Source organism: Oncorhynchus kisutch, linkage group LG1 (genome assembly GCF_002021735.2).
Source record: "Oncorhynchus kisutch isolate 150728-3 linkage group LG1, Okis_V2, whole genome shotgun sequence".
In the NCBI taxonomy this organism is placed as follows: domain Eukaryota; kingdom Metazoa; phylum Chordata; class Actinopteri; order Salmoniformes; family Salmonidae; genus Oncorhynchus; species Oncorhynchus kisutch.
This window is the reverse complement of record NC_034174.2, coordinates 28,743,789-28,769,348: the sequence shown is the minus strand read 5'-3', so window position 1 is coordinate 28,769,348 and position 25,560 is coordinate 28,743,789. Positions and strand designations below refer to the sequence as shown.

General features: G+C 43.6%; 1 protein-coding gene across 2 annotated transcripts in view; it reads left to right on the top strand.

The window, feature by feature from the left end:
• The window catches only part of arhgef10la (Rho guanine nucleotide exchange factor (GEF) 10-like a), a 111,535-nt gene that overhangs the window by 22,710 nt on the left and 63,265 nt on the right, over window positions 1-25,560 (top strand). For both annotated transcript variants that reach the window (XM_020490877.2, XM_020490872.2), the window contains 11 exons: window positions 446-549; window positions 931-1,008; window positions 2,061-2,240; window positions 3,248-3,364; window positions 4,950-5,042; window positions 5,943-6,113; window positions 7,822-7,967; window positions 11,062-11,234; window positions 14,488-14,603; window positions 15,844-15,971; window positions 20,591-20,691. In XM_020490877.2, coding sequence (XP_020346466.1) covers window positions 446-549; window positions 931-1,008; window positions 2,061-2,240; window positions 3,248-3,364; window positions 4,950-5,042; window positions 5,943-6,113; window positions 7,822-7,967; window positions 11,062-11,234; window positions 14,488-14,603; window positions 15,844-15,971; window positions 20,591-20,691 — 1,407 coding nt within the window. The remainder of the gene's footprint in view (window positions 1-445; window positions 550-930; window positions 1,009-2,060; window positions 2,241-3,247; window positions 3,365-4,949; window positions 5,043-5,942; window positions 6,114-7,821; window positions 7,968-11,061; window positions 11,235-14,487; window positions 14,604-15,843; window positions 15,972-20,590; window positions 20,692-25,560) is intronic.

The following is a 25,560-nucleotide window of genomic DNA, read 5'->3' as shown; positions in this document are numbered from 1 at the left end:
TAATGGAGTGTCGAGCAGCTCCAGAAACCACAGATAACAGAGCCACAAATCAAATCATTTTTCAAACAATCAAAAAGAGGTAAAGAGGCCAGTGGTTCTATTTGTAGCTGTTGATCAGGGGGAATCTGGGCAGCATTATACATTTCCGATACTGACACACGATTATCATTCCAAAGTCATTAATTGGAGTGGTGTTGGCTGGCGAAAATCTGTTTTTAGTATCTATGTCTATATGGTTGCAGGGAAGTTTGGATTTTGTTGAATGCCTTTGTATTCATGCTGTTCATTTGCAATATCTTTTTCCCTCCTAAGTCTTTCATGCAGAGTGCAAATCTCTTTATATTTGAGAGATAATAAAGTTGGAGTGCATCTGGGATTGTGGCTCCAGTTGAGATGTGAAGCTGTAAATGTGCCTCAGTGTGCGTGTGTGTGTTCCCCTGTGCAGAGGATGTGGAGGATGATGCAGGGTACCTGGATGTGGCTGTGTCGGAGGTGAAACAGCCTCCTGCACAGCTGAGCCCCATGCCTGAGGGGCTGAGCAGCCAGCAGGTGTGTATGTGTGTATACAGATGTTTGCATTTGTGTGTGTGTGTGTCAGAGTATTCTGTGAACATCTAAATTCATGTGATATGCAGGCAATGATGCAAAACATTTTTTTAGATTGGCAACACTGACTCGGTAGTACGATTGGGAGAAATATGTCTGCTACAGTTAAGTACAGGGCTACTCATTTCAAGGGAAACCTCAGGGTAAATCCGGGCCTCATGAAAAGAAGGCTTCCCAACCCAAACTCTCTTACCCGATTACAATCACACACCCAGGCATGACTACAGTAGCCTAGTACTATCAAACAACCTGTCACACACTCCCATCATGCCGTTTTCTTTGTGTGACCACTTGTATGTTTCCCTGCCTGGCCTCCTCTCTCAGGTGGTCAGACGCCACATCCTGGGTTCCATCATTCAGAGTGAGCGCAGTTATCTTGAGTCCCTCAGGAGAATCCTTCAGGTGAGTGCTTTACTCCCTACCATCCCTTCTCCGCCCTATGCTTACTCTGACAGATGTAATACTTTCATCTTTTCAGCATTTAAGAATGCGTCTGAAAAGGAAACTGGAGATGAGTATGAAATTACCAGGCTTGCTCTGCATAAATAATCGTGATAGAACAGATTCCTCTCACATCTTTGGTGCCCCGCTGATGCTAAGAGAGAGATTCTCTCTGTCAGGTGTTCACAGAATGGGATTCTCTCTTCTATTTTTCTGTGGTGGAGAGAGAAGCATTCGTTATCTCCCCTCAGAGATGAAGAGACACACCAGCTGAAATGGAAACAGGCGTGATCAGTGGGAGGGTTATGTTTTCTGTTAAGATACAACGCTGTACTACCTTTGTTTTGTCATGAGATGATTGTGTTTGATAATTGTGAATGTTAATCCTTTTTTGTGATTTTGCTTTCCATTCAACAAGGCCAGCTCACTGCTAGAGGAAACATTAAAGAAAAAAGCCATTACATTAAGAACTGCGACTTCAGTCCTATAAAATCAGATATTGCCTGTGTTATGCCCCCTGTCCATATTCCACTTGTCGATAATTCATTTGCTGTGGAGGATTTATGGTTGGGCAGGGGAAGCTTGTAAAACAACAATAGCAGCACTAGTCTATCATCTATTGTTGTTTCCAAACATTGACATTCATTGCTGATTTTCTGCTTACTGCATCTGGCAGTTTCTGATTTCACAGATTACATTTGCCATATTTAAATGACTCACTTTAAAAGACATTGCAGTAATGTGCACATGTTTTACACAGTCGACTAGTTTTGATACTGTACAGCATCTTAACTAATTGCAGTTGCTTATAGGAGTGTTACTAACTGACGATTGCATCAATGTGCCTTCCAGTAAGGGTCCAAGCCCTGTTGGATGCTGCTGTTGTATCTGTTGAGAGATGTTGCTATTGATGTGTGGCTTTTTTATGATCAGGGCCTACCTGTGTATTTTATATTGTTCTCTACCGTAAAGCACACCTAATCCAAGTTAACTTGGGTGTACTGTTTCCCCAGGAGTACCAGAGGCCCTTGCTAGAGGCGGACCCACGCATCCTGAGCCCACGGAAGATCCGGCCCATATTTCACCGTCTACGGGAGATCACTCAGTGTCACTCCATGTTCCAGATCGCACTGGCATCACGTGTGGCTGAGTGGGACAGCAGTGAGAAGATTGGGGACCTATTTGTGGCCTCGGTTAGTGAGAGTGAGAGTGAGAGAGTGTGAGAGTGAGAGAGAGAGAGAGAGATATTTTATTTGTCCAACTAAAAGTAGTCAGTTTTCCCATCAGAAGACAATTTCCACTCACACAGTTATAATGAGCTGCACTTAAAATTTAGAAAACAACACTAACCTCAAACATGGAGATAATTACATTTTAGATGAATATCTCTTTTGCAGCAAATCATCTCAGAATATGTGTGCTTATTGCATTGGCACTGGTCCATTGGACTAATCTTTGAGTGTGCTGCTGTGACCCTCTGCAATGTGCTCATCCATAAGGCTTGCTCATTATTTACCTATCAAAGACACCATTCCGACCCATCTGCCTTCCTACTGGCCCTGTTTATTGTGATGTTTCATTAATATCCTGACACCAGCCAAATGAGCCTGTTGTGGGAGAGGTGATTTCTCTTTTTCACCTGAGTGTGGATTTGTAACCCAGATGTTAATGATTTATGCTATAGGTCTCACACTTGTATCTGTGTGTTGTTTTTGCCTGGCTTGAAGAGCAGGTGAAGTAAAGGGTTAATTTCTATGTGAGACTGGGTAATTTTCCAGCTACTGCTCCTCCAGCTACTGCTGCTGTCAGCAGCCCGCTTAGTGTTTAATCAAAGGAGAGTGAAGGACTGTGCTGTCACAGCCGCGTCTCAACATCCCCACCTCACCCCCTCTAAAGGATTGTGAAGGGTGTTAACAGATCGGGGTGTTAAATACCACATTTAAATGGCAATTTTCTACCCTCCGCAACATTGAAATTACCTGTGGATTTCCAGTATTAGGATTACTAGATGAGCTGTTGAATTTCTAGAAACTTCGAAGATCTGTCAGAAGAAAAATATTGTCAGATGTTTTCACAGATCAAATAACCAAACATGACATGTCCCTGAAATCATTTGTTTCATGAAAAAGCCACCAGATTCCTGATCTGATATCCAAAGGTATTGTGTTTCCCATAATCCCACCTTTCTGGGTTTCCACAGTTTTCCAAGTCCATGGTGCTAGATGTTTACAGCGACTATGTCAATAACTTCACCAATGCCATGGCCCTCATAAAAAAGGCATGCATGTCCAAACCAGCTTTCCTGGAATTCTTAAAGGTGAGTTACAAAGTAGACTTGGCTATGTGCTTTTTTTTTCTCTCTAATTCACTCTATTTTTCTTTAAATACTCTCTAACCAACAGTAACAGCTACTATTTAATTAGGCTCTTATATTATACTATATTCTACTAGTGTCTTGATACTTGGTTAAAAATGTAGTTGCTTTATTGTTTCTCTTTCAACACCTCGAAATCCTTAGTTTTATTTATATATATATAGATATAAAAACAAAACGATATATATATATATACATATAAAAACAAAACGATATATATATATATACATATAAAAACAAAACGATATATATATATATACATATAAAAACAAAACGATATATATATATATACATATAAAAACAAAACGATATATATATATACATATAAAAACAAAACGATATACAGTGGGGCAAAAAAGTATTTAGTCAGCCACCAATTGTTCAGCCACCAAAAGTTCTCCCACTTAAAAAGATGAGAGAGGCCTGTAATTTTCATCATAGGTACACTTAAACTATGACAGACAAAATGGTGTCATTTGACAGCTCTTTGGTCTTGGCCATAGTGGAGTTTGGAGTGTGACTGTTTGAGGTTGTGGACAGGTGTCTTTTATACTGATAACAAGTTCAAACAGGTGTCATTAATACAGGTAACGAGTAGAGGACAGAGGAGCCTCTTAAATAAGAAGTTACAGTTCTGTGAGAGACAGAAATCTTGCTTGTTTGTAGGTGACCAAATACTTATTTTCCACCATAATTTGCAAATAAATTCATTAAAAATCCTACAATGTGATTTTCAGGATTTCTTTTTCTCATTTTGTCTGTCATAGTTGAAGTGTACCTGAAAATTACTCTCTCATCTTTTTAAGTGGGAGAACTTGCACAATTGGTGGCTGACTAAATACTTTTTTGCCCCACTGTATATATATTTCCCTCATTCAAATGCAAATCAATTTATAACATTTTTGACATGCGTTTTTCAGGATTTTTTGGTTGTTATTCTGACTCTCACTGTTCAAATAAACCTACCATTAAAATTATAGACTGATCATTTCTTTGTCAGTGGGCAAACGTACAAAGTCAGCAGGGGATCAAATACTTCTTTCCCTCACTGTATATATATATATAAAAACAACACGATGTATATATAAAAACAACAGTAGCAATTAGCAACTCTTACATACTGTACAGTGCACCTTCTCAAACCTGAAGTTTCACACAGTAAACTGTATTTAAATTGTATTTAATGATGAACCTGTTCGGATGATGTCAGTGTAGCACATTGTGGCTGTTATTATCAGCAGTTTTCTATTCATACACAGCTGTAGGACTTCACTCCCTGTGTTATGACCTACACCCACACCCATATACTGTACACTGACCACCTCCATTTACTCATTCTCTACTGACCCGCACAGACACCAAAGTCTGTTTCTCCACACCTTACTAACCTACTCCCACACTCCTAAACTCTATATATCTTGTTCCTCTGAATAAGCACTAAAGGTGTCTTTCTCTTAGTGTATGGATTATCTTCTGACTGTACTATGCTATGTTGTTTATGTAAACCTACTTGTCCTGTGTTGTGTAGAAGAAGCAGGCGTCCAGTATTGATCGGATCACCCTGTACGGCCTCATGGTGAAGCCCATTCAACGCTTTCCCCAGTTCATCCTATTACTGCAGGTATATGCCTTTACCAGAATCTTCATCACTGCTAACAGTGACTAGATAATGTCATATTAGAAAACATAAATATAAACAATCTGAGATTTACACCAGACAATGTTTTATTGACCTAATCAAGAGTTCTGCACATGGCATGATACTGTACATTGGGCAGATGAAATCTACTATAGCAACATTTTCTAAATCCAACACCAGGCATGGCTCTACTTAGCTAGGGCTGCCAAGTGCATAACCATATTAGCTTTTCATGCAGTCAACTCCTTTTTCTTCCTTTACTCATCCTCTCTCAAGATTGTGTGTGCAAAGATTTTGATTTGAACTTGCGTACTGGAACAGCAGTACCTCATTTCATCCCTCAGTAGGCATCGATTATCCATGAATTCAAAGATAAGTTATGAATATGAATTAGGCGTTTTCCTCTTGCCTAAAACTCAAGACTCCGGAGAGGGAGTGTCTGTGTTAAATCATACATTACACAGGGAACTAAATTTAAAGCAGTTAAACCCTTCTGGGACTCACACACAGAATACAAGGACATATTTCTGCAGGTCCATAAGAACACACAGTTTCAGGTAAGCCAGACTCACACACACACACACACAGATCTGTGATGAAGCTCAATAAACCCTGTGATTTTTTTCATAAACATGAAAACCTAATGATGGGCTTTTACATTGCTCTGGGCCTTACACACAGAAGCATGCACACACACACACACACACACACACACACACACACACACACACACACACACACACACACACACACACACACACACACACACACACACACACACACACACACACACACACACACACACACACACACACACACACACACACACACACACACACCTATTCACTTTATTTCATGTTTGTTTCTGTGTTTGTCTCTTAGGACATGCTGAAGAACACACCTAAGGGTCACGTAGATCGCCTGCCTGTGCAGCTGGCTCTGACTGAACTGGAGATGCTGGCCGAGAAGCTGAATGAACAGAAACGTGTGGCCGACCAAATAGCTGAGACTCAGCAGCTAGCACGCAGTGTCAGCGACCGCTTGCTCTGCAAGGTGACCAAACCACTGCGATACACATAGACACACACTTTCACAAACACAGAAAGCACATGCACGGCATAGCATGCACATGCATGCACACACACTTGCACACACAGACAGACAGACAGACACACACAAGGACACACACAGTAATCAACCTGCTCACTATGTGGCTAAACCCCAGAGCCCTTCCTCTACCCCCACTGTGGTATAAGCATGAGCTAAACATCTATGCATTAGGCTATATAGCCATCACTTACATTACCATCCCAGACAGTCTAGGAAAGCATTTTTATTTAGAAAAATCATTGCCCAGAAATGATGCCCATTATCGCCCCTGAACAGCATCCAAACACCACGGCAGGGGCGTTTCTTCTCCATTACCACACTGGAATTACAGTCTAGACACTGCAAATCTGAACAAATGCATTTCTGAATAAGAGGAATTAGGGGGTAAATGAGACATTTAATTGGAAACCGTGAGAGAGTTATCTCTCCCCAGTCTCTCGCCTTCTCCTTTCCCTCTCCCCTCCTTTCCTGTGCCGTTCTTTTCTTTTCTTCCCTCTCCATCTCTTTCTCTTGCTCCCTTTCTCATTCTTCATCTCTCTCTCTCTCTCTCTCTCTGTCCTTCCTTCTCTCTCTTTCTTTCTACTGGTCCATGATGGTGAATTTTCCAGAGGCCTGAGATGAGCTGATTCGGCCAATCTCGTCTGCTCCACACATAATTCCATTTATTGCAGTGAGACTGCAGAATTGCAATAGGAAGCAGCTCTCTTCCAATACCGTCCAGTGAAATATTAATTATTTGTCTCTAAGTATCTAAGTCAGTGGAATAGGGGAGATAACTCTGTGAGTGGGAACAGGTTGAGTTTTCCATTTGACTCTATCTCTGACACAAAACAGTCACTCATGCATACACATGGTTGACACTTCTGAGGGGAGCTTCCATAACTTACATCTGTCTGCCTGTTGAGGGTGCTGTAGTTCTGTGATCATAGAAGACAGGCTACTGTTTGACTAATGACTCATTTCCCAAGCCATCTGAACAAAAGCCAAGCACTGTTACTGATTCCCCACAGATATAACAATCAATTTTGTGAGATGTGACAGGATGTAGAGCACTGTGTATTGTAATATGGACAAAACACAAATTCATTATTCATAAAATTGTGAGTCTATGGAACAAACATAAACATTAAAGTGGGACACTGTATCGGAGTTGCATATTTGTACTTTAGCGTTCGTTCAGTCTTTCGGCTTTACTGTTGTTGTAATTACAATTTTTTCAGAAGATTGTTTTAGAATTCATAAAACTGACTATTGATTCAGCTGAAAATAAGAAGTTACTGGACCAAGTAATACAACTACTTCCTATTATATTACCCTTTGCCATGCACTTTAGGAAAGTATGCCTTGTGTGTTTTCACATACTGTAGTATACAACAACATTTCTGTGAATGTGTGTGTGTGTGAGCGTGTGAATGTGAGTGTGCGTGTGTGTGAGCCTGTGAGTGTGTGTGTGTGTGTGTGTGTGTGAATGTGTTCTGTTTGCCCTGACTGCACAACCCTACCTTGATCTGCTACTGATTCCCAATGAGACACTCACTTAACCAGACTTTAGCCTGCCTGCTGTGCTCCTTAGCAATTGAACTGAAACCCTGGGGAATTGGCACTTTGTGATGTGTCTTGAGACATTGTCCTGATTGCTCTGTCCCTTTAGCAACTGAACTCGGACCAGGGGTCACTGGTGCTTTGTGAGACGTTGATTGAGACGGTGTACGGGGATCGTGGCCAGGTCCTGAAGTCTAAGGAGCGCAAAGTCTTCCTCTTCAACGACATACTCATCTGTGCCAACATCAACATCAAGTAAGTGGTGGGTGGTTCCACCTCAAAAAGAACAAGAAAGACGATTTCAACACCCACCATGTCAGATTGTTCTGAAATCCTTTCTGTAGTTAGAAACAGATAAGATAAGCATTCCTGCAACATTATTTAGTTGAAATGTAATTTGATCTCTGAATAATTAAGCTAATTGATTGCACCAAAATTGGTGATTTTTAAATGATAGTATTCATATAATATTAAATAAATATAATACATAACATCCGATTTCGACCCCCAAAAATAGAACAATGAGTTAGACATGAGGATTCCAAAGAAATGCTCAAAAGCCTCTCACAGACCCCCCATTGTCTCTCACAGACAACCTCATTGTAAATGAGAACTTGTTCTCAACTGACTTACCTGGTTAAATAAAGGTTAAATAAAAAGGAAGAAACCCCACGCCAACAACGAGTATACAGTATCAGTTCTCTATTGTTTGACAAGTAGTATGGAGCTGCAGTTCAGAGTATTGTTTCTTCATCCTATGTAATGCGTTCTCAGTGAATTTAGGGATGCCCCCCCCTGTTCAGAGAAGTTAGTCATTGAAGTGTTTAGGTTTATATCCCATCCTACATTCTGATATGAACAGGTTCAGACCACTAGATGGTGCTGTTCCTGCTATTAGATTATATATAAAAAAGAATCCACCCCACCTCAATGTTAAAGGAATAGTTCACCCAAATTACAATAATAGTGTTTAACATGATTTTTGAATGACAACCTAATCTCTGTACCCCACACATACAATTATCTGTAAGGTTCCTTAGTCGAGCAGTGAATTTCAAACACAGATTCAACCACAAAGACCAGGGAGGTTTTCCAATGCCCCACAAAGAAGGGCGCCTATTGGTAGATGGGTAAAAAAAAGCAGACATTGAATATCCCTTTGAGCAAGGGAAAGTTATTAATTACACTTTGGGTGGTGTATCAATACACCCAGTCACTACAAAGATACAGGCGTCCTTCCTAACTCAGTCGCCAGAGAGAAAGGAAACCTCTCAGGGATTTCACCATGAGGCTTACCTTTCTTCAAAACAGTTATGGAGTTTAATGGCTGTGATAGGAGAAAACTGAGGATGGATCCACAACATTGTAGTTACACCACAATACTAACCTAAAAAGAAGAAAGCCTGTACAGAATAAATATTCCAAAACATCCATCCTGTTTGCAATAAGACACTAAAGTAAAACTGCACAAAATGTGGCAAAGAAATTAACTTTATGTCCTGAATACCAAGTGTTGTGTTTGGGGCAACCACAACACATCAATGAGTACCACACTTCACATATTCAAGCATGGTGGTGGCAGCATCATGTTATGGGTATGCTTGTCATCGGCAAGGACTAAGGAGTTTTTTTAGGATAAAAAGAAACGGAATAGAGCTAAGCACAGGCAAAATCCTAGAGGAAAACATGGTTCAGTCTGCTTTCTAACAGACACTGTGAGACAAATTCACCTTTCAGCAGGACAATAACCTCAACAAGGCCAAATATACACTGGAGTTGCTTATGAAGACAACATTGAATGTTCCTGAGTGGCCTAGTTACAGTTTTGACCTAAAAATGTCTGTCTAGCAATGATCAACAACCAACTTGACAGAGATTGAATAATTTAAAAAGTAATAATGTGTAAATATTGTACAATCCAGGTGTGCAAATCTCTGAGAGACTTACCCAGAAAGACTCAGAGTATGTAATCGCTGCCAAAGGTGATGCGAACATGTATTGACTCAGGGATGTGAGGATATAGGAATACTCAGGAATACTTACAATCTGTAAATGAGATATTTCTGTATTTCATTATGTGGTAATGTGTGTAGATGGGTGAGAAAAAAATCTATTTAATCCATTTTGAATTCATGCTGTAAAACACCAAAACGTGGAATAAGTCGAAGGGAATGGATACTTTCTGAAGGCACTATAAGATGAAGAAACAATACTCCGAGCTGTAGCTCCATACTACTTGTCAAACATAGTGAACTGATCTTGTGTAGTTGTTGTTGGGTTGGGATTGGCGTGGGGGGTCATCGGGTGGCTTCTGGCCATTTCTTTGGAATCTTCAGGTCTTACGCATTGTTAGAAAAAATGTGGTCCAAATCGGATGTTATGTTTCTATATTTATTAAATATTATATTAAGCCTAATAATTTAAAATGGCCAATTTCAGTGCAACAAATGAACTACATTTCTCAGAGATTAAATTATATTTCCACAAAATAATGTTGCAGGATTGCTAATATTATCGGTTTCTAACTACAGAAATGATTTTCAGAACAATCTGAGATAGTGGGTGTCATGGCTTGCTGAAATGACATGGTTCAAGTCTGGTGTGTCTGTAGAGTAGAATAAATTCTGCTAAACAGCTCTTCAGTGAAAATACACAAACACCTTCCCGGCGCCACAGCATTAGCACCACGAGGCTCAGCCTACAAGGCTTTGCAGGGATATATTTAGGCAAACTGCATAGCAAAGAGTAATATAGCGTTCTCTAGCACTATCTGGAGTTACCAGAGTTTTATCAGCTTTTAACAAATGGCAGGCAGCTTAACTAGAGCAACAGGAGTCTTAGATTACTGACATAACATATTTCTTGGTCCCTCTCCAATTTATCCTCTATGACAGCACCATTGATCACATCTTCTCAGAGCTGAAGGTAAACAGGAAAGATTTTCCTCTATTTGCAAAGCTCCTGTCTGAGACGTTCATACCTCAAAGCTCTCTTGTTCAGCCTTCAAAGTAATTATCACCCCATGTTTTGTTCAACTTGATTCCCCTGAAGTTGACTTTGCCTGCCCTCTAGAATCTTGACAAACTGATCACAATGTTGATTGTGTGCTTGATTACAGGAATATATGAATATAAAATTAACCCTGCTCACAGCCGGGGGTCCTGCTTCTGCCGTGAACACTGCTGATCAGACAGATTCTAATTCTGCTCTCCAGCTATTTTTGTGATAATTCAAAGAGTGACACCTCGGTTCTCCTCCTGTTGGTGGTTTGGGATTAGTGCTTCTGTTAGGAGGAGAGGAACGCTGGGAAGAGCTTTGATTGAACTTGTATTATTTTTTCCACCACCAGGGGGCCCCCTGATATCAGCAGCCTGGTCCCTGTTGGGCCAAAGTACACAATGAAGTGGAGTGCCCCCCTGCTGCAGGTCCAGGTGGTGGAGGTGGGTCAGGAGGCCTCCCAGGCCAAGGATACCTTGTTCCAGCATGGCGGTGCCAAGCACCCTGGCAGTGCCTGTCCCCCAGGTTGGTAAGCCTCCTGAGTCATCCTTCCATGACCTTTCTATCCCTGTTCATCATCTCCTACATGTAGTCCAGTTAATCTCATCACTTGGCCAGACTCCTAGTCTCAGCCCCATGGTCTGACTCAGCACAGCCCTCTAATCTGTTTCCTACTGTCAACTGTCCAAGTGAATTCTGGTGACACAGGGCTGTCACTCTGATTGAGGATGTGTTTGTGAAAAAAATAGCGATGATGGAAAACATTGCCGCACCCTCCACAGTCTCATTTCACTCTCTGATAGACCACAAACATATCTGGAGTGGTGTCATCAATCTGCAGAGATGATTCCCTTCCTCTCCAGCTCCAATTAGAGAAGCAGCAGCACTAGATAGGAATCGAATGGAGTCCTTTTACCCCCCCCCCCCCCTCACAGAACTCTGTGCGCATACAGCTTGGTGGAGAGATCCTTGATAAATGTGCCATGTAAAGGAGAAGATACAATGCCTTATCAGGATGTAATGGAACAGCCTTTTAAAGTTGGAGCTCCATGACTTCAATATTAATGGCGACTTTTACAGTAGCGCCTGACCTTGTCACGCTCAGCGAAGAGAAACAGTTTAACAAGGAGGGCCAAGATTAGGCTTAGATTCTCTGCAGATTAAGCCTTACAACACTGTGAGATCATTTAACGGTACATTTAAATCTCTCTCTCTCTCTCTCTCTCTCTCTCTCTCTCTCTCTCTCTCTCTCTCTCTCGTGTTTGAAAAGCTATGGTTAAATAAAACATTTTGCACTGGCCCAATGCAAGTCATTCCCTTAATCATGCCTTTCCAGGAATTTTCCTCTGTGCATCTGTTGAATTAGTTTCCAGCCTGCCAGTCACACAGGCTGGCCCCTCTATTTATAGTTCTCCGCCCCCTGTGATGTAATTCGGCGGGGCGTCCTGCCTAAATCCCACGCTCCCACGGCTTTGTGAGAAATTGACACATTTTTCATCTCTGGCCCTAGTCCCCTCCTTTATTGATGGAGAATGGATCTCTCAATTCTCCCTCTCTCTCTGTCCCAGTCTCTCTCTCTCTCTCTCTGTGTGTGTGTGTCGCAGTCTCTCTCAATTCAATTCAATGGCATCTTTATTGGCATGGGAAACATGTGTTAACATTGCCAAAGCAAGTCTCTCTCTCTGTGTCCCAGTCTCTCTCTGTGTCCCAGTCTCTATCTCTCTATATTGGGGATTTGGAAGCAGTGGCTGCTGTGAATTCCCTCAGGTTAGTTCCCAGAGCTGGATGCAGCACCAGCTGCATGGATATTCCTGCTGGCTGTTGTTACATGAGGTGGCTGCCCTTGGAAGGATGGGCAGGGGCCCCTGTGGGCTCAGCCCTGCCTTGCTGCTACGTGCCCGGCGGCCACTGTGAATAACCTTGTCTGAGTGTGAAAACCAATCCTGCCACACCAACGGGATTACGCTGGATTACAACTCAGCACATTCACCTCCGTGGCTGAGTCCAACTCCGCTGTGCGGGGACACAGCGGACCTGTGTGCCAGCGAATCCCAAAGCCTCACAGGTTCAGGGAAGCCATTGTGAACAGAGGCTCACGGCAGGCACACCTCTTTATATTCAGATGTCTGCTATTGATCGTGTCTCACAGATGACAGATGTCTGTGCCCGTCCGTGTCACAGATCCCATTAAATCCCCAAAGGTTACAAAGGCTCTCTTTAAGATAACAATACTTGCCTCTCTCCATTCTCGCTGGCTCTCTCTCTGTCTATTTGTGGATACAACCACACACCTAGCTCCACAAGCCACGAGACTCCCACAAAGGACCATGCTTCAGTAACCTGCCTTTTGACGAAGCTGCATAGCTACTTGATTATGTAGTTGTGGTGACAGCACAGGACAGGACAGCTCCACAGCTACATCTTGCTGCAAATGTAATAACGTCACTCTCCTGGAGCGGTGTGTAGAGATGTGGGCCAGGGCAGAAAGGAGGGAGAATGGGAGTGAGAGGCAGGGCTATTGATCCCCTGAGGTTGGAGACGGAGAATGTGAAGACAGTATGCTCCCAAATTGATTGGTGAATCTCACGTCCAAATGGCCACATTTCTCTATCTGCTTTTTAGTTATACATCCAGACTACATTCAGATCATTCAACAAATAACGGCAGTGATCGATCCATCAAATATTGATCTCCTTTGGTACTTCTACTAGTGATTGTAGTTCAGGAAAGTAAAGAATTGCAGTTCCATTGGGGATTGCAATAGTTGTTTGAACTTGAGCTCTTACAAGGCCCTCACCCTCCCTTTGGCAAATCAGACCATACATTTATCCTCCTGCTTACAAGCAAAAATTCAGCAAGTACCAGTGATGTACTCAATACAGAAGTGGTCCGATGAAGTAGATGCAAAGCTACAGGATTGTTTCCCTAGCATAGACTGGAATATATTCCATGGATTTATCCAATAACATTGAGGAGTTTGGAACAGGCCCTCAGATCCTCAAAATGTTATACAGCTTCACCATTGAGAGCATCTTGACTGGCTGCATCACCGCTTGGTATGGCAACTGCAAGGCACCCAACCGTAAGGCGCTACAGAGAGCGGTGAGTACGGCCCAGTACATCACTGGGGCCAAGCAGGACCTCTATACCAGGCGGTGTCAGAGGAAGGCCCTAAACATTGTCAAAGACTCCAGCCACCCATGCCATAGACTGTTCTCTCTGCTACCGCACGGCAAGCGGAACCAAAAGGACCCACACCGTCTGGAACCAAAAGGACCCACACTGGATTCTACCCATACACTCACACCCCGACACACTCACACCCCGACACACACACACCCCAACACACACACACACACACACACACACACACACACACACACACACACACACACACACACACACACACACACACACACACACACACACACACACACACACACACACACACACACACACCCCAACACACACACACACACACACACACACACACACACACACACACACACACACACACACACACACACACACACACACACACACACACACACACACATTATTGTTGTTCACTGTGGATTTATTCCTCGTGTCACTATTTCAAAAACATTTTTGGTTTAAATCTTTAACTCTGCATTGTTGGACCCGTAAGTATTTCACTGTTAGTCTACACCTGTTGTTTACGAAGCATGTGACAAATAACATTTGATTTGATGTTAATAATGTAACCTGTTGATGTGTGTACTGTAGTGTGACAGGCCATGTTGTGTTTTGTCCACAGGGAAGGTGATCCTGGGTCCTCCTCGGCTCTACCAGGAGCTCCAGGAGCTGCAGCACGACCTGTCTGTGGTAGAGGAGATCTCACTACTGGTGGGAACGCTACAGGGGACATACCAGGTACACCCCACCCCACTACCCCACCCCACTTCACTACTTAGAACACAGCCCAAACCCCAACCTGTGGGTCTACTATAGTAATTTTTCGCATCACTACACAGCCCAGACTGCCTCAGAGTTACTCACAAAAGTCTATGTCCAAATTACCCACTTTAAAAACATGCACTGCAATCTGACCTCCAAAAGCACTGCTTTTTATTTGAAATATATTTCATTTGCAGCTTGACAAATGATTAATAAAGCTGATATTTCTAAATACTGCTTGCAAATGTAAGGTTGATCAAAGGCGATTTGTTTCTACTACAACCCAACTAACTACAGGTTTAAATCCCTGAGAACGCATAATGCTTTGAACATGAACAAAGTGTTATTTTGTCAAATGCTCAGTGCTGTACAACAACAACTATGTTAATTACACATAAATAGAGAAGAAGGGCATTTGGGGTCATCTCTTTCCGGAAACCTTCACAATGAGATTCAACATGCAATTCAAACATGAGCAAAGAAAAGCTACAAATCTTTCTCGAATCATCAATTGATACCATCATGAATTCATTCAATATCCCCATGCAAACAGTGCCACAATAGTGATCATATGTGACCCTTCAAATCTGTCACATCTCTGAGCCTATCTCCTGAAGAACGGAGTGCCTCTCTCTTGCAGTGAGCTATGCTGTCTTCAAATCAGGACACCTCAGTAGTGTGTCTGTCTGCCATCATGACTTTAAAGTCACTGTACATAACATAGTCACAGTGTACTCCAGCAATCACCAAAGAGCCTCTCAGTGGAAAGGTGGCCTCTGTTTTTAATGACCACAATGTCCTTAGGTGGAGTACAATCGGCTTTTCTCCATATTACTGATTTTCACACCCCACCCAGTTATAATATAAATGTCCACCAAACAAATATAGGAAATACTTCTGCATGGTTCATTGATTATATTTAATGTGTAAATGATGTGTAAATGTTATATTTGATGGTATGAAAGTACTTTGGCAATGGGTTGATGAAAGGGTGTATAAATCAGAGCAGTTTTATGAGGAGGGTGTGGTCAGTTCTTTTAATAGAGTGTATGTCATTATAGTCCATGCATGATGGTGTGACTATAAGCATGGCATACTTATATTATGGTTGTGAATGGAAGGTTGTGAATGGAAGCAGCATAGCATGCACATGGGAGTATGTACTGCTATATTTTCATGTCACAGCTGGATGTTCTTATGTGTTTGTGGATCATAGAACCTGAACACGACCGTGGCCCAGGACTGGTGTCTAGCTCTCCAGAGACTCATCCGGATCAAGGAGGATCAGATTCAGAGTGCCAACAAGTGCCGCTTACGCCTGCAGGTGCCTGGAAGACCAGACAAGTGAGTATTACCTCAATATTACTGGACCTTGTGTTAAAGTCAGCCATACTGTAGTACCATCCAATGTGTGGATTTCATCCACTATCTTCACTTGTGTGATTTTATGATTTAAAGGGGCCAAATTGAACTGCGAGGGCTTGTTTTACACTGCCGCGTTGACTCCAGAAAACAGGTTGCTGGAGAAATAGCCTAATCCATAACTCGGAAAACAGGCCGTCACACGAGCACATAAAGATAATAGCTGGTGACAAGTATTTTAATGTGCCTGAGCGCTAACGTTATGATGATGAAGGAGCCTGATGCTGCGTTCACTTACCCTCAAAGAGCACATTACCTGGCATTATGCTCAGCCAGTGTTAAAAGCCTGCCCCCACCCACCTCTGCCACAGCTGGCTGGCAAATGAGGTCTGGACTGCACACCACGATGGGACATTAACTGATCGTTACATACAGTATTCACTTCCTTGAGAACTCAAATGGAACAATTGACAGCATTAGCCATGTTATTTTCATAGATTAAATGTGTTTCTCACTTGTTCAGAATCCTTAAAAAAAATGTTATTGTAGTTCACCTCAAGGACACACAGGAAGTGGTCTTTGACTGACAGCTCATTTTGTAATTTTTAGATGTACCAAATCTAAAGGTCTAATGGGAGCTTATATAATTCTGTCTCACTGTGGTGAGTCTGAATGTGCTTATCGTATTGTGCTGAAGTGGCTACGGACTCAGCTGAGAGTAGAGGAGGTGGATCGAGAATGAAGACAGATTAAAGAGGGAGTCGTGCTGTGGCTGCTAGTGTGTGGAGGATGAGAGGAGGAGGAGGAGGGGAGTATCAGGAACAGGGAGGGAAAGAGACCTTGATCCACCTCCACCACAGGAACATGGCTAGGTAGGGTGACAAAGGGGGACACCTAGCAGCAAAGACCTAAATGTCCCTATCAAACCTAAGGTGACAGCTTGAGCAGCAGAGCACTGCAGATTGGTACCCCCCGCCCCCGCTCTCTCTCAGTGGGGCCACAATGGGTCTGCCCGGTCAAGCTGCTTACTCTATGTTTGGTGTAGCTAGATGTCATGCAGACAGGTTGGTCCCAGCTTCCCTTTTGAGGACTACCCCACTCATGTCATTAGCAGCATCATGGACCAGGGCGAGAGATCCCCTACCCATCTCTGTGAGCAGTATCACATAGTGTAACAGTATTTGTTTGTAGCAGCCTACGGACCTCATTCTGCCACACAGATAAGCAGGTTTCTACAGCGTTGAGTGGGGGGTGCTTTGAGCAAGTGAAGTCCTATAGAGACCTGGACTCTAGTATAGAGTGTAGATTGTGAGAAGCATGAGATAAAACCCGAGGATGAAAGAGAGAGAGCTCCTTTAGGAGAGAGAGCTGGGCAGGGACTCTGATAGCAGACTAATTGAGGCCAGGCCTCTGTGGCGGGTGGCTGTCTGGTTGCTTGGCAGGCAGGGATGTGGGTTGGAGGTGGCAGGGCCAGCAGAGGGCCTTAGGTGTAGGGGTTGGTGGTGATTGGTGGTGTGTGTGTGTGGGGGTGGGGGGGGGGGGTGGGGGTGGGGGGTGTGTGACAGGTGGCACATCTCTCTCTACCCTTCTCTCTTTCAATCACGCACACATGCACACACGTTGATATTCTACACAGTCTAGTTGTGTCTCTGTGAGAGTGGTGGTGTTAGAGTGGGTCCACCGCAGGGCTGCCCTGTACCAAGTTAGTCCTCTCCTGTCAGCCTGGGAGCGTTTCCATCGCCAAGAAGGCAGCACATCACAGCCTCCCCTTCCCTCCATCCCTTCTCACAGAGCAGGGACAGGCTGAACTGAGGACATGGGGGGAATCTACTGCTGCCGCAAAGGCATGTGTCAGCACATCGTTAGCACTCGCTTTATCTATGGCTGCTTTAGTATGGCTGTAGGCACACACACACACAGGCCAAATGTATAAAGAACAGCAATCATGGGTCAATGCCAAGGCTGTGCCAGATGACTCGTGGTTTATTTTCTCTAGTGTTCTCTATTCTTTGACTTGCTGCATGCCACCTGCATGTCTTTTACTCCTCTCTCAATGAGCAGCTAAGTTGTGACTTTCCCAGTCCAGCCAGGTCCTGGTCTAGGCACACTGTATCTCCCACAGGGGCCTCTGACTGACCTCTATCAATGTCTGGACAATAGGTGTGTGCCGCCTCTCGCTCAGCACTCACTCCAACATCTGTCCCGTCCTTGTGCGTTAGTGTCCCATGTGTGCCACAGCAGTGACCCACAGTCATGTATCAGCCCGGGTCTAGGCTGCAGGGCTGGGATCTTACTCCACACCGCTCGGCTCTGTTCTGCCAGCGTGCCCATGCCTACTTCCCCATGCCTACTTCCCCCCATTTCTACTTCCCCATTCTGCCCATGTACCAGCACACCAGCACACTTGTCAATCAGCCGGTCCGAGGACTCAGAGTCCGCTCTGTTTAGCATGTTTGGAGCTGTGAGAGCATAGAGTATTACCCTTCCTGGCAATCCGATGAAGGGAGCAGTTTCATTCTCATCGTTCTCCCTCTCTTTCCCCTCTCGTCTCGTCTCTCTCGTTCTTCAACAAATTGCTTCTGCTGTATTTAAGCAGTGAAGGGTATGAATTACATCTCGGTGTGAAAGCTCCACTTTTGTCAAAGAAGTTGGAGATCTTACTTACATCTTCCTGTCCTTGTCTACTCTCTCGCTCTCACTCTCTCACTCTGTCTGAGTGAAAATGAATTGGGTGCGGGCCGGGCAGCAGGCAGGTATGACAGAAGCAGATTCTCAGGCTGCACACCGTTCTCCACTCAATTACCCTCTAATGATGTCTGAACGGCTGAATGTGAAATGCCTTCCCTTTGTGAGTGTGTGTGTGTGTGTGTGTAGGTGGGGTGTGTGCGTGCGTGTCAGGAATGTCTCTTTAACAAGCAGGGCATTGGGTACAGTGACAAATGCACCTTCACTGGCTAAGTGAAGAGAGAGGGAGAGAGATACAGAGACAGAGAGGAATGTATGAGAGCTTCACCTTTAAGATGGGGCCAACTTTCAGGGAAAACAGCTATCTGGAGGCCTGCTGCTGAATCGAGTCACTGGAGATGTGTACTGCTGTTGTATCTTTTAGCCTGGCACTCAACCTGAAGCAAGTAGTATCCGTGTCCCTGTTTATTCATGTAGAACAGAAGAAAAACAAACAGGTATTTTGCATATACAGATGTAGGATCTTAAGGTTACCTATATTGTCACAGCAAAATAATCCTGCAACAACAGGATTTGAACATTTAGTCCATAATGTTGCTTGATCAGTGGTTAGGCTATACATGGAAAGTGCAGTACTGTTACTATAACCTTGTGTTAGTTTGGATTTTCAGTGAATTGATGTAAATCACTAACTCCTAACTCATCTGCAGTGCAGGAAAATTCTCAGCATCAAAAGAGTAATCAAATTAAGTTCCTACGTCTGTACAGACTGCAAGGACGAGAGTGTGAGCCGGGGGACTTGGTGGATGTAAAAGTGTGTGGCATTGTGAGAGGGTAACCTGGTGGCTGGTTCACAGCTGCTGATCTCAGGGTACTGAGCCCCTACCGGATGCCTTTAATAGTTCTACACTGAGCTCCCCCCATGCAAGGATCACGTTATTCCCACATGCAGGACCAGAACGGTCGGCTTTTACACAGAGTGTAAAAGGCATGTCCAGGGGCAAGGAGCAGAGGGTCTCTTTCTTTGTGTGTTAGCAGCTCATGTTCCCCTCTCATCCCCTCTCTTATCTGATCTGGGCATCTCAGTGCGGCGGTGACTGCACGACAACCTTCAGGGTCAAACGGAGCGCTGCATCATCTGACCTTCACATCACTTCCACTATCCTGATTAAAACGGGGACAAATGTGCTGTTTGTCACAGCTCCGTGGTTATAGGACTCTGACGCTTTCTTCTCCCTTTCCCTCTCCTCTCTCTCCTCCTCCTGCTCCCAGAAGGGCCTCCAAAGGGGAGGAGTAGGCAGTCTTATAGTACACTAGAATAAAACGACAGTATGTTTTTAGTTTTCCAGTTGGGGGTTGTTTACAACATGTGTAAAATACAGCACAAACCTCTTCAAGAAATCACATAAAAATATGTTTACACAATCAGGAGGCCAGAATCGTATAATCCAACCATATCACAATCTCATGAGATATCCAAAGAAACCCAACATATATCCATAGAACAGACCAGTCTGCAGCACTGTCCTGGGTTTGGAAGCTGATGTCCCAGAGCCATTTCTTATATGACCCTGCATAGACCAAAAGAGTACTTGACTTTATTGGAATTCGGTTTGAAAGTCTGAAATGGCACCCGGAACTTGTTCTTTAGTCTGTGTGGTCTGTCATTGTAAAAGAACTGGCCTTTGCAGGACATTTGTCTGTGGTATTTGTCTTTGTGCACTGATTGGCTCTATGGACTATGCCACTATTCCTACAGCTTTAGGCTATTTTCCAGTGTAGTGCATGACCCATAAAACACAAATGGGCTTTTTAACTGCTGCTTTGCTGTGGCCAGTGGAACAATGATCTTGATGAGGTCCCCACAGAGCATGAGTCCGATGTTTTACGTTGTGTGTGTGGGTATTCCCCTCTAGGTCGGGACGTCCCGTCAGCTTCATGGTGGTTTTCAACACCCCCAGTCCCCTCAGCAAGATCTCCTGGGTCAACCGGCTGCACCTGGCCAAGGTCGCACAGCGTGAGTACTACATAACATTACCCTTCCTTACCCTTACTGAAATCAATGGGGTGTGGATACAAAACACCAGTTACGTACTTAATACATATTTACAGCTGCAAATTACACATGGTGAATTGATTTCTGTGGTGTTGTTTAGGCTTTATAGAGTAGTGGTTAAAACATTTAATTTACAAATCTTTGCAAAATAGCAGTAATATATCAGACACGGTGGTTAAGGCACATGCTCCAGCTAAGGCCCTGTGTGGTTAGTTTTATGGTCATTGGCTCAGTGAAAGTCTGGTGATATGTGTTATTGAATTAGATTAACCAAAGACCTCCCTCAGGGATAATGTGTGTGTTGTGTATAATGTGTGCTTGGCCTCAGAGGCTGGGCCATATTGAGCTGAGCATGAAAGCACACTCACAGTCTGAGGGGACTGCACCAGCGCTGGTCCCTTTCCAGCAGGGAGCAGCACTGTGCTTTCCTACTGCCTACCACTACAGTCTCCCCCTCCCCACTACCGAAAGCCTGGCTGTATAGCCTGACTCCACCCATTGATTCTGGAGACCATCCATTGGGAGGTTCATCAAAGCATGTTCTGATCAACTGGCCCGTGCAGAGCCAGGCAGGGCTACTGCACGTGATATTAATCTGATTATTTGGCCATGGTGACACTAGCTTCCCCGCAAAACCATGAGTGGGTTATGTGTGTGCGTGTATGTTTGGATGAGGGTATGCGTGTGTCAGGAGGGAGTGCCTGGGGTGATGGGGAAATAGGAATGATCATCACCATCACCCCAGGCACTCCCTCCTGACACACACATACACTCATCCAAACATACACGCACACACATAACCCACTCATGGTTTTGCGTCTATGGTGTTGCTCTCTAAGTGCTCTGATATTGTGTTGCTTGGGCACTGCTCTGTGTTAGGCTGCTTAACTCCCAGAGGCCGTTGGTTACACAGTAAGCTCCCGCACAGATCTGTAAAGGTTTCAAAGGAAGTTACTGGAACCAGATTAAATACCACAACATGAAATGCATTTTACAGATGAGCAGCCAGAGATGCAATTGAACAACATCCTGTTGTGCAGCCCCAAGGGACAACTCACACAGTGACCGATGGGGCCAGGATTAAGTGTACTGTCATGTGTTATAGGCTAAAGTCGTGTCTGTTTGGCTATCCCCGGTGTTCGTTTCTCCATCAGACATCTTAATATCTCTATCTGTCCTCAGAAATACCAGTGAAAAGACCAATAAAGTGGATCTCTGCATGGTGCTGCAGCTCTCACAGGGTGTGAGGTTGCGTGCTGGAGTACATCTGTAGGCTCTCCAGCAGAGCCTGTGATGTTGTCTGACTGTGTCAGAAAGGAATAAAAAAAAATCACCATTCACCGCTGCCCACACTTACATCAACAACACAGCAGGAGTACTGATTAGGACATGGGATCTATAGAAACTATAGCATATAGATAGCTTATAGCAATCATAGCTATCTCCCTACCCATATGATAATCGTTTGGTGGTTGCTTATATTTGTCCAGTTTCACACAAGCGTGTATTATACAAATGTTAAATGGAAATATGTATTTTTTTGCATATACCAAGTCCCCCGGAGACACCCTCGGAGAGTGTGCTCACGGCCAGGGTCAGCCATAATCAGCAGTGAGCCTGGATCAATTAGGGTTAAGTGCTTTGCTCAAGGGCACATTGACAGATCTTTTCACTTTGTCAGCTCGGCGATTCGAACTAACAACCTTTCTGCTACTGGCCCAATGCTCTAACCACTAGGCTACCTGCCGCTCATTGGACGAAATGCAAAGCCAAATTACTTTCAAAACACATTTTAGTACCATTCTGAAAGCTTTAGTCTGCGTAGTATATTCTCAATCCCATTACCGTAGAAACAAAATGGTTTTCTAAGACGAGCTAGGACAACAGTGTGGAGATGTGGTTTGTTTTGTATTTGTTTGGTATTTTGGTTTGCGTTGTTCCCTCCGCTTCCCCAGCTTTTGCCAAGTGCTTGTATCATCCTTTTGGCAGAGCTTTTCAACCTCTGCCATATTGTGGATTCAGAGCTATCTATCTTGTAGAAAACAGAGGGTTGTCTTTAATGGAAGTTTCTCTAATGTTAAACATGTAAAGTGTGTTGTACTGCAGGGCAGCTCTCTTGGCCCTCTATTGTTTTCTATTTTTACCAATGACCTGCCACTGGCATGAAACAAAGCCTGTGTGTCCATGTATGCTGATGATTCAACAATATACGCATCATCAACCACTGCTAGTGAAATTACTGCTCTCTAAACAAACCTAGTGGAGAAGGTGGAAAGTTCCTCAGCGTACACATCACGGGCAAACTGAAATGGTCCACCCACGCAGGCAGCGTGGTGAAGAAGGCGCAGCAGCGCCTCTTTACCCTCATGAGGCTGAAGAAATTTGGCTTGTCACCAAAAACACTCACAAACTTTTACAGATGCACAATCAACAGCATCCTGTCGGGCTGTATCACCGCCTGGTACGGCAACTGCTCCGCACACAACCGTAAAATGCTCTCCAGAGGGTAGTGAGGTCTGCACAACGCATCACTGGGGGCAAACTACCTGCCTTCCAGGACACCTACACCACCCGATGTCACAGGAAGGCCAAAAAGATCATCAAGGAAAGCAACCACCCGAGCCACGGCCTGTTCACCCCGCTATCATCCAGAAGGTGAGGTCAGTACAGGTTCATCAAAGCTGGGACCGTGAGACTGAAAAACAGCTTCTATCTCAAGGCCATCAGACTGTTAAACAGGCATCACTAACATTGAGTGGCTGCTGCCAACATACTGACTCAAATCTCTAGCCACTTTAATAATAAAAAATGGGATGTAATAAATGTATCACTAGTTACTTTAAACAATGCCACTTTATATAATGTTTACATACCCTACATCTCATATGTATATACTGTATTCTATACCATCTACTACATCTTGCCTATGCCGTTCGGCCATCGCTCATCCATATATTTATATGTACATATTCTATTAATTCCTTTACACTTGTGTGTAAAAGGTAGTTGTTGTGAAATTGTTAGATTACTTGTTGGTTATTACTGCATGGTCAGAACTAGAAGTACAAGCATTTTGCTACACTTGCATTAACATCTGCTAACCATGTGTATGTGACCAATATGATTTGATTTGAAGAGTTGCAGTCAGTTCTAGAATGGGTGGCCAGTAATAAACTGGTCTTGAACATCTCTAAAACTAAGAGCATTGTATTTGGTAATCTGGTAATGAATGGTGTGGCTGTTGAGCAAGTTTGAAGAGACTACATTATTTGGTGTTACCCTAGATTGTAAACTGTCATGGTCGAAACTTAAACAATTAATGAATTGTGTGTAAAGGTGGTGAGAAGTCTGTCTGTGATAAAGATTTTTTTGACACCACAGTCCACAAAGCAAGTCCTGCAGACTCAAGCTTTATCTAGATTTCTTTTAAGCTGCAACTGGCCCAGAACAGTGAGCCACATTTTGCTCTTCATTGTAATCATAAGGATAATATCAATACTATGCATGCCCGTCTCTATTGGCTAAGAGTTGAGGAAAGACTGACTGCGTCGCTTCTTGTTTTTATAAGAAACATTCATGTGTTGCAAATTCCAAATTGTTTGCATAGTCGTCACACACACTCAAAAACGAAATAAAGCAACACCTCACGGCACAACGCCTCTCCCTCATGTGACTTGATTTTTGTGTGTATGTACTGACATGTACAGTGCCTTGCGAAAGTATTCGGCCCCCTTGAACTTTGCGACCTTTTGCCACATTTCAGGCTTCAAACATAAAGATATAAAACTGTATTTTTTTGTGAAGAATCAACAACAAGTGGGACACAATCATGAAGTGGAACGACATTTATTGGATATTTCAACTTTTTTAACAAATCAAAAACTCAAATATTGGTCGTGCAAAATTATTCAGCCCCCTTAAGTTAATACTTTGTAGCGCCACCTTTTGCTGCGATTACAGCTGTAAGTCGCTTGGGGTATGTCTCTATCAGTTTTGCACATCGAGAGACTGACATTTTTTCCCATTCCTCCTTGCAAAACAGCTCGAGCTCAGTGAGGTTGGATGGAGAGCATTTGTGAACAGCAGTTTTCAGTTCTTTCCACAGATTCTCGATTGGATTCAGGTCTGGACTTTGACTTGGCCATTCTAACACCTGGATATGTTTATTTTTGAACCATTCCATTGTAGATTTTGCTTTATGTTGTGGATCATTGTCTTGTTGGAAGACAAATCTCCGTCCCAGTCTCAGGTCTTTTGCAGACTCCATCAGGTTTTCTTCCAGAATGGTCCTGTATTTGGCTCCATCCATCTTCCCATCAATTTTAACCATCTTCCCTGTCCCTGCTGAAGAAAAGCAGGCCCAAACCATGATGCTGCCATCACCACACCATGTTTGACAGTGGGGATGATGTGGTCAGGGTGATGAGCTGTGTTGCTTTTACGCCAAACATAACGTTTTGCATTGTTGCCAAAAAGTTCAATTTTGGTTTCATCTGACCAGAGCACCTTCTTCCACATGTTTGGTGTGTCTCCCAAGTGGCTTGTGGCAAACTTTAAACAACACTTTTTATGGATATCTTTAAGAAATGGCTTTCTTCTTGCCACTCTTCCATAAAGGCCAGATTTGTGCAATATACGACTGATTGTTGTCCTATGGACAGAGTCTCCCACCTCAACTGTAGATCTCTGCAGTTCATCCAGAGTGATCATGGGCCTCTTGGCTGCATCTCTGATCAGTCTTCTCCTTGTATGAGCTGAAAGTTTAGAGGGACGGCCAGGTCTTGGTAGATTTGCAGTGGTCTGATACTCCTTCCATTTCAATATTATCGC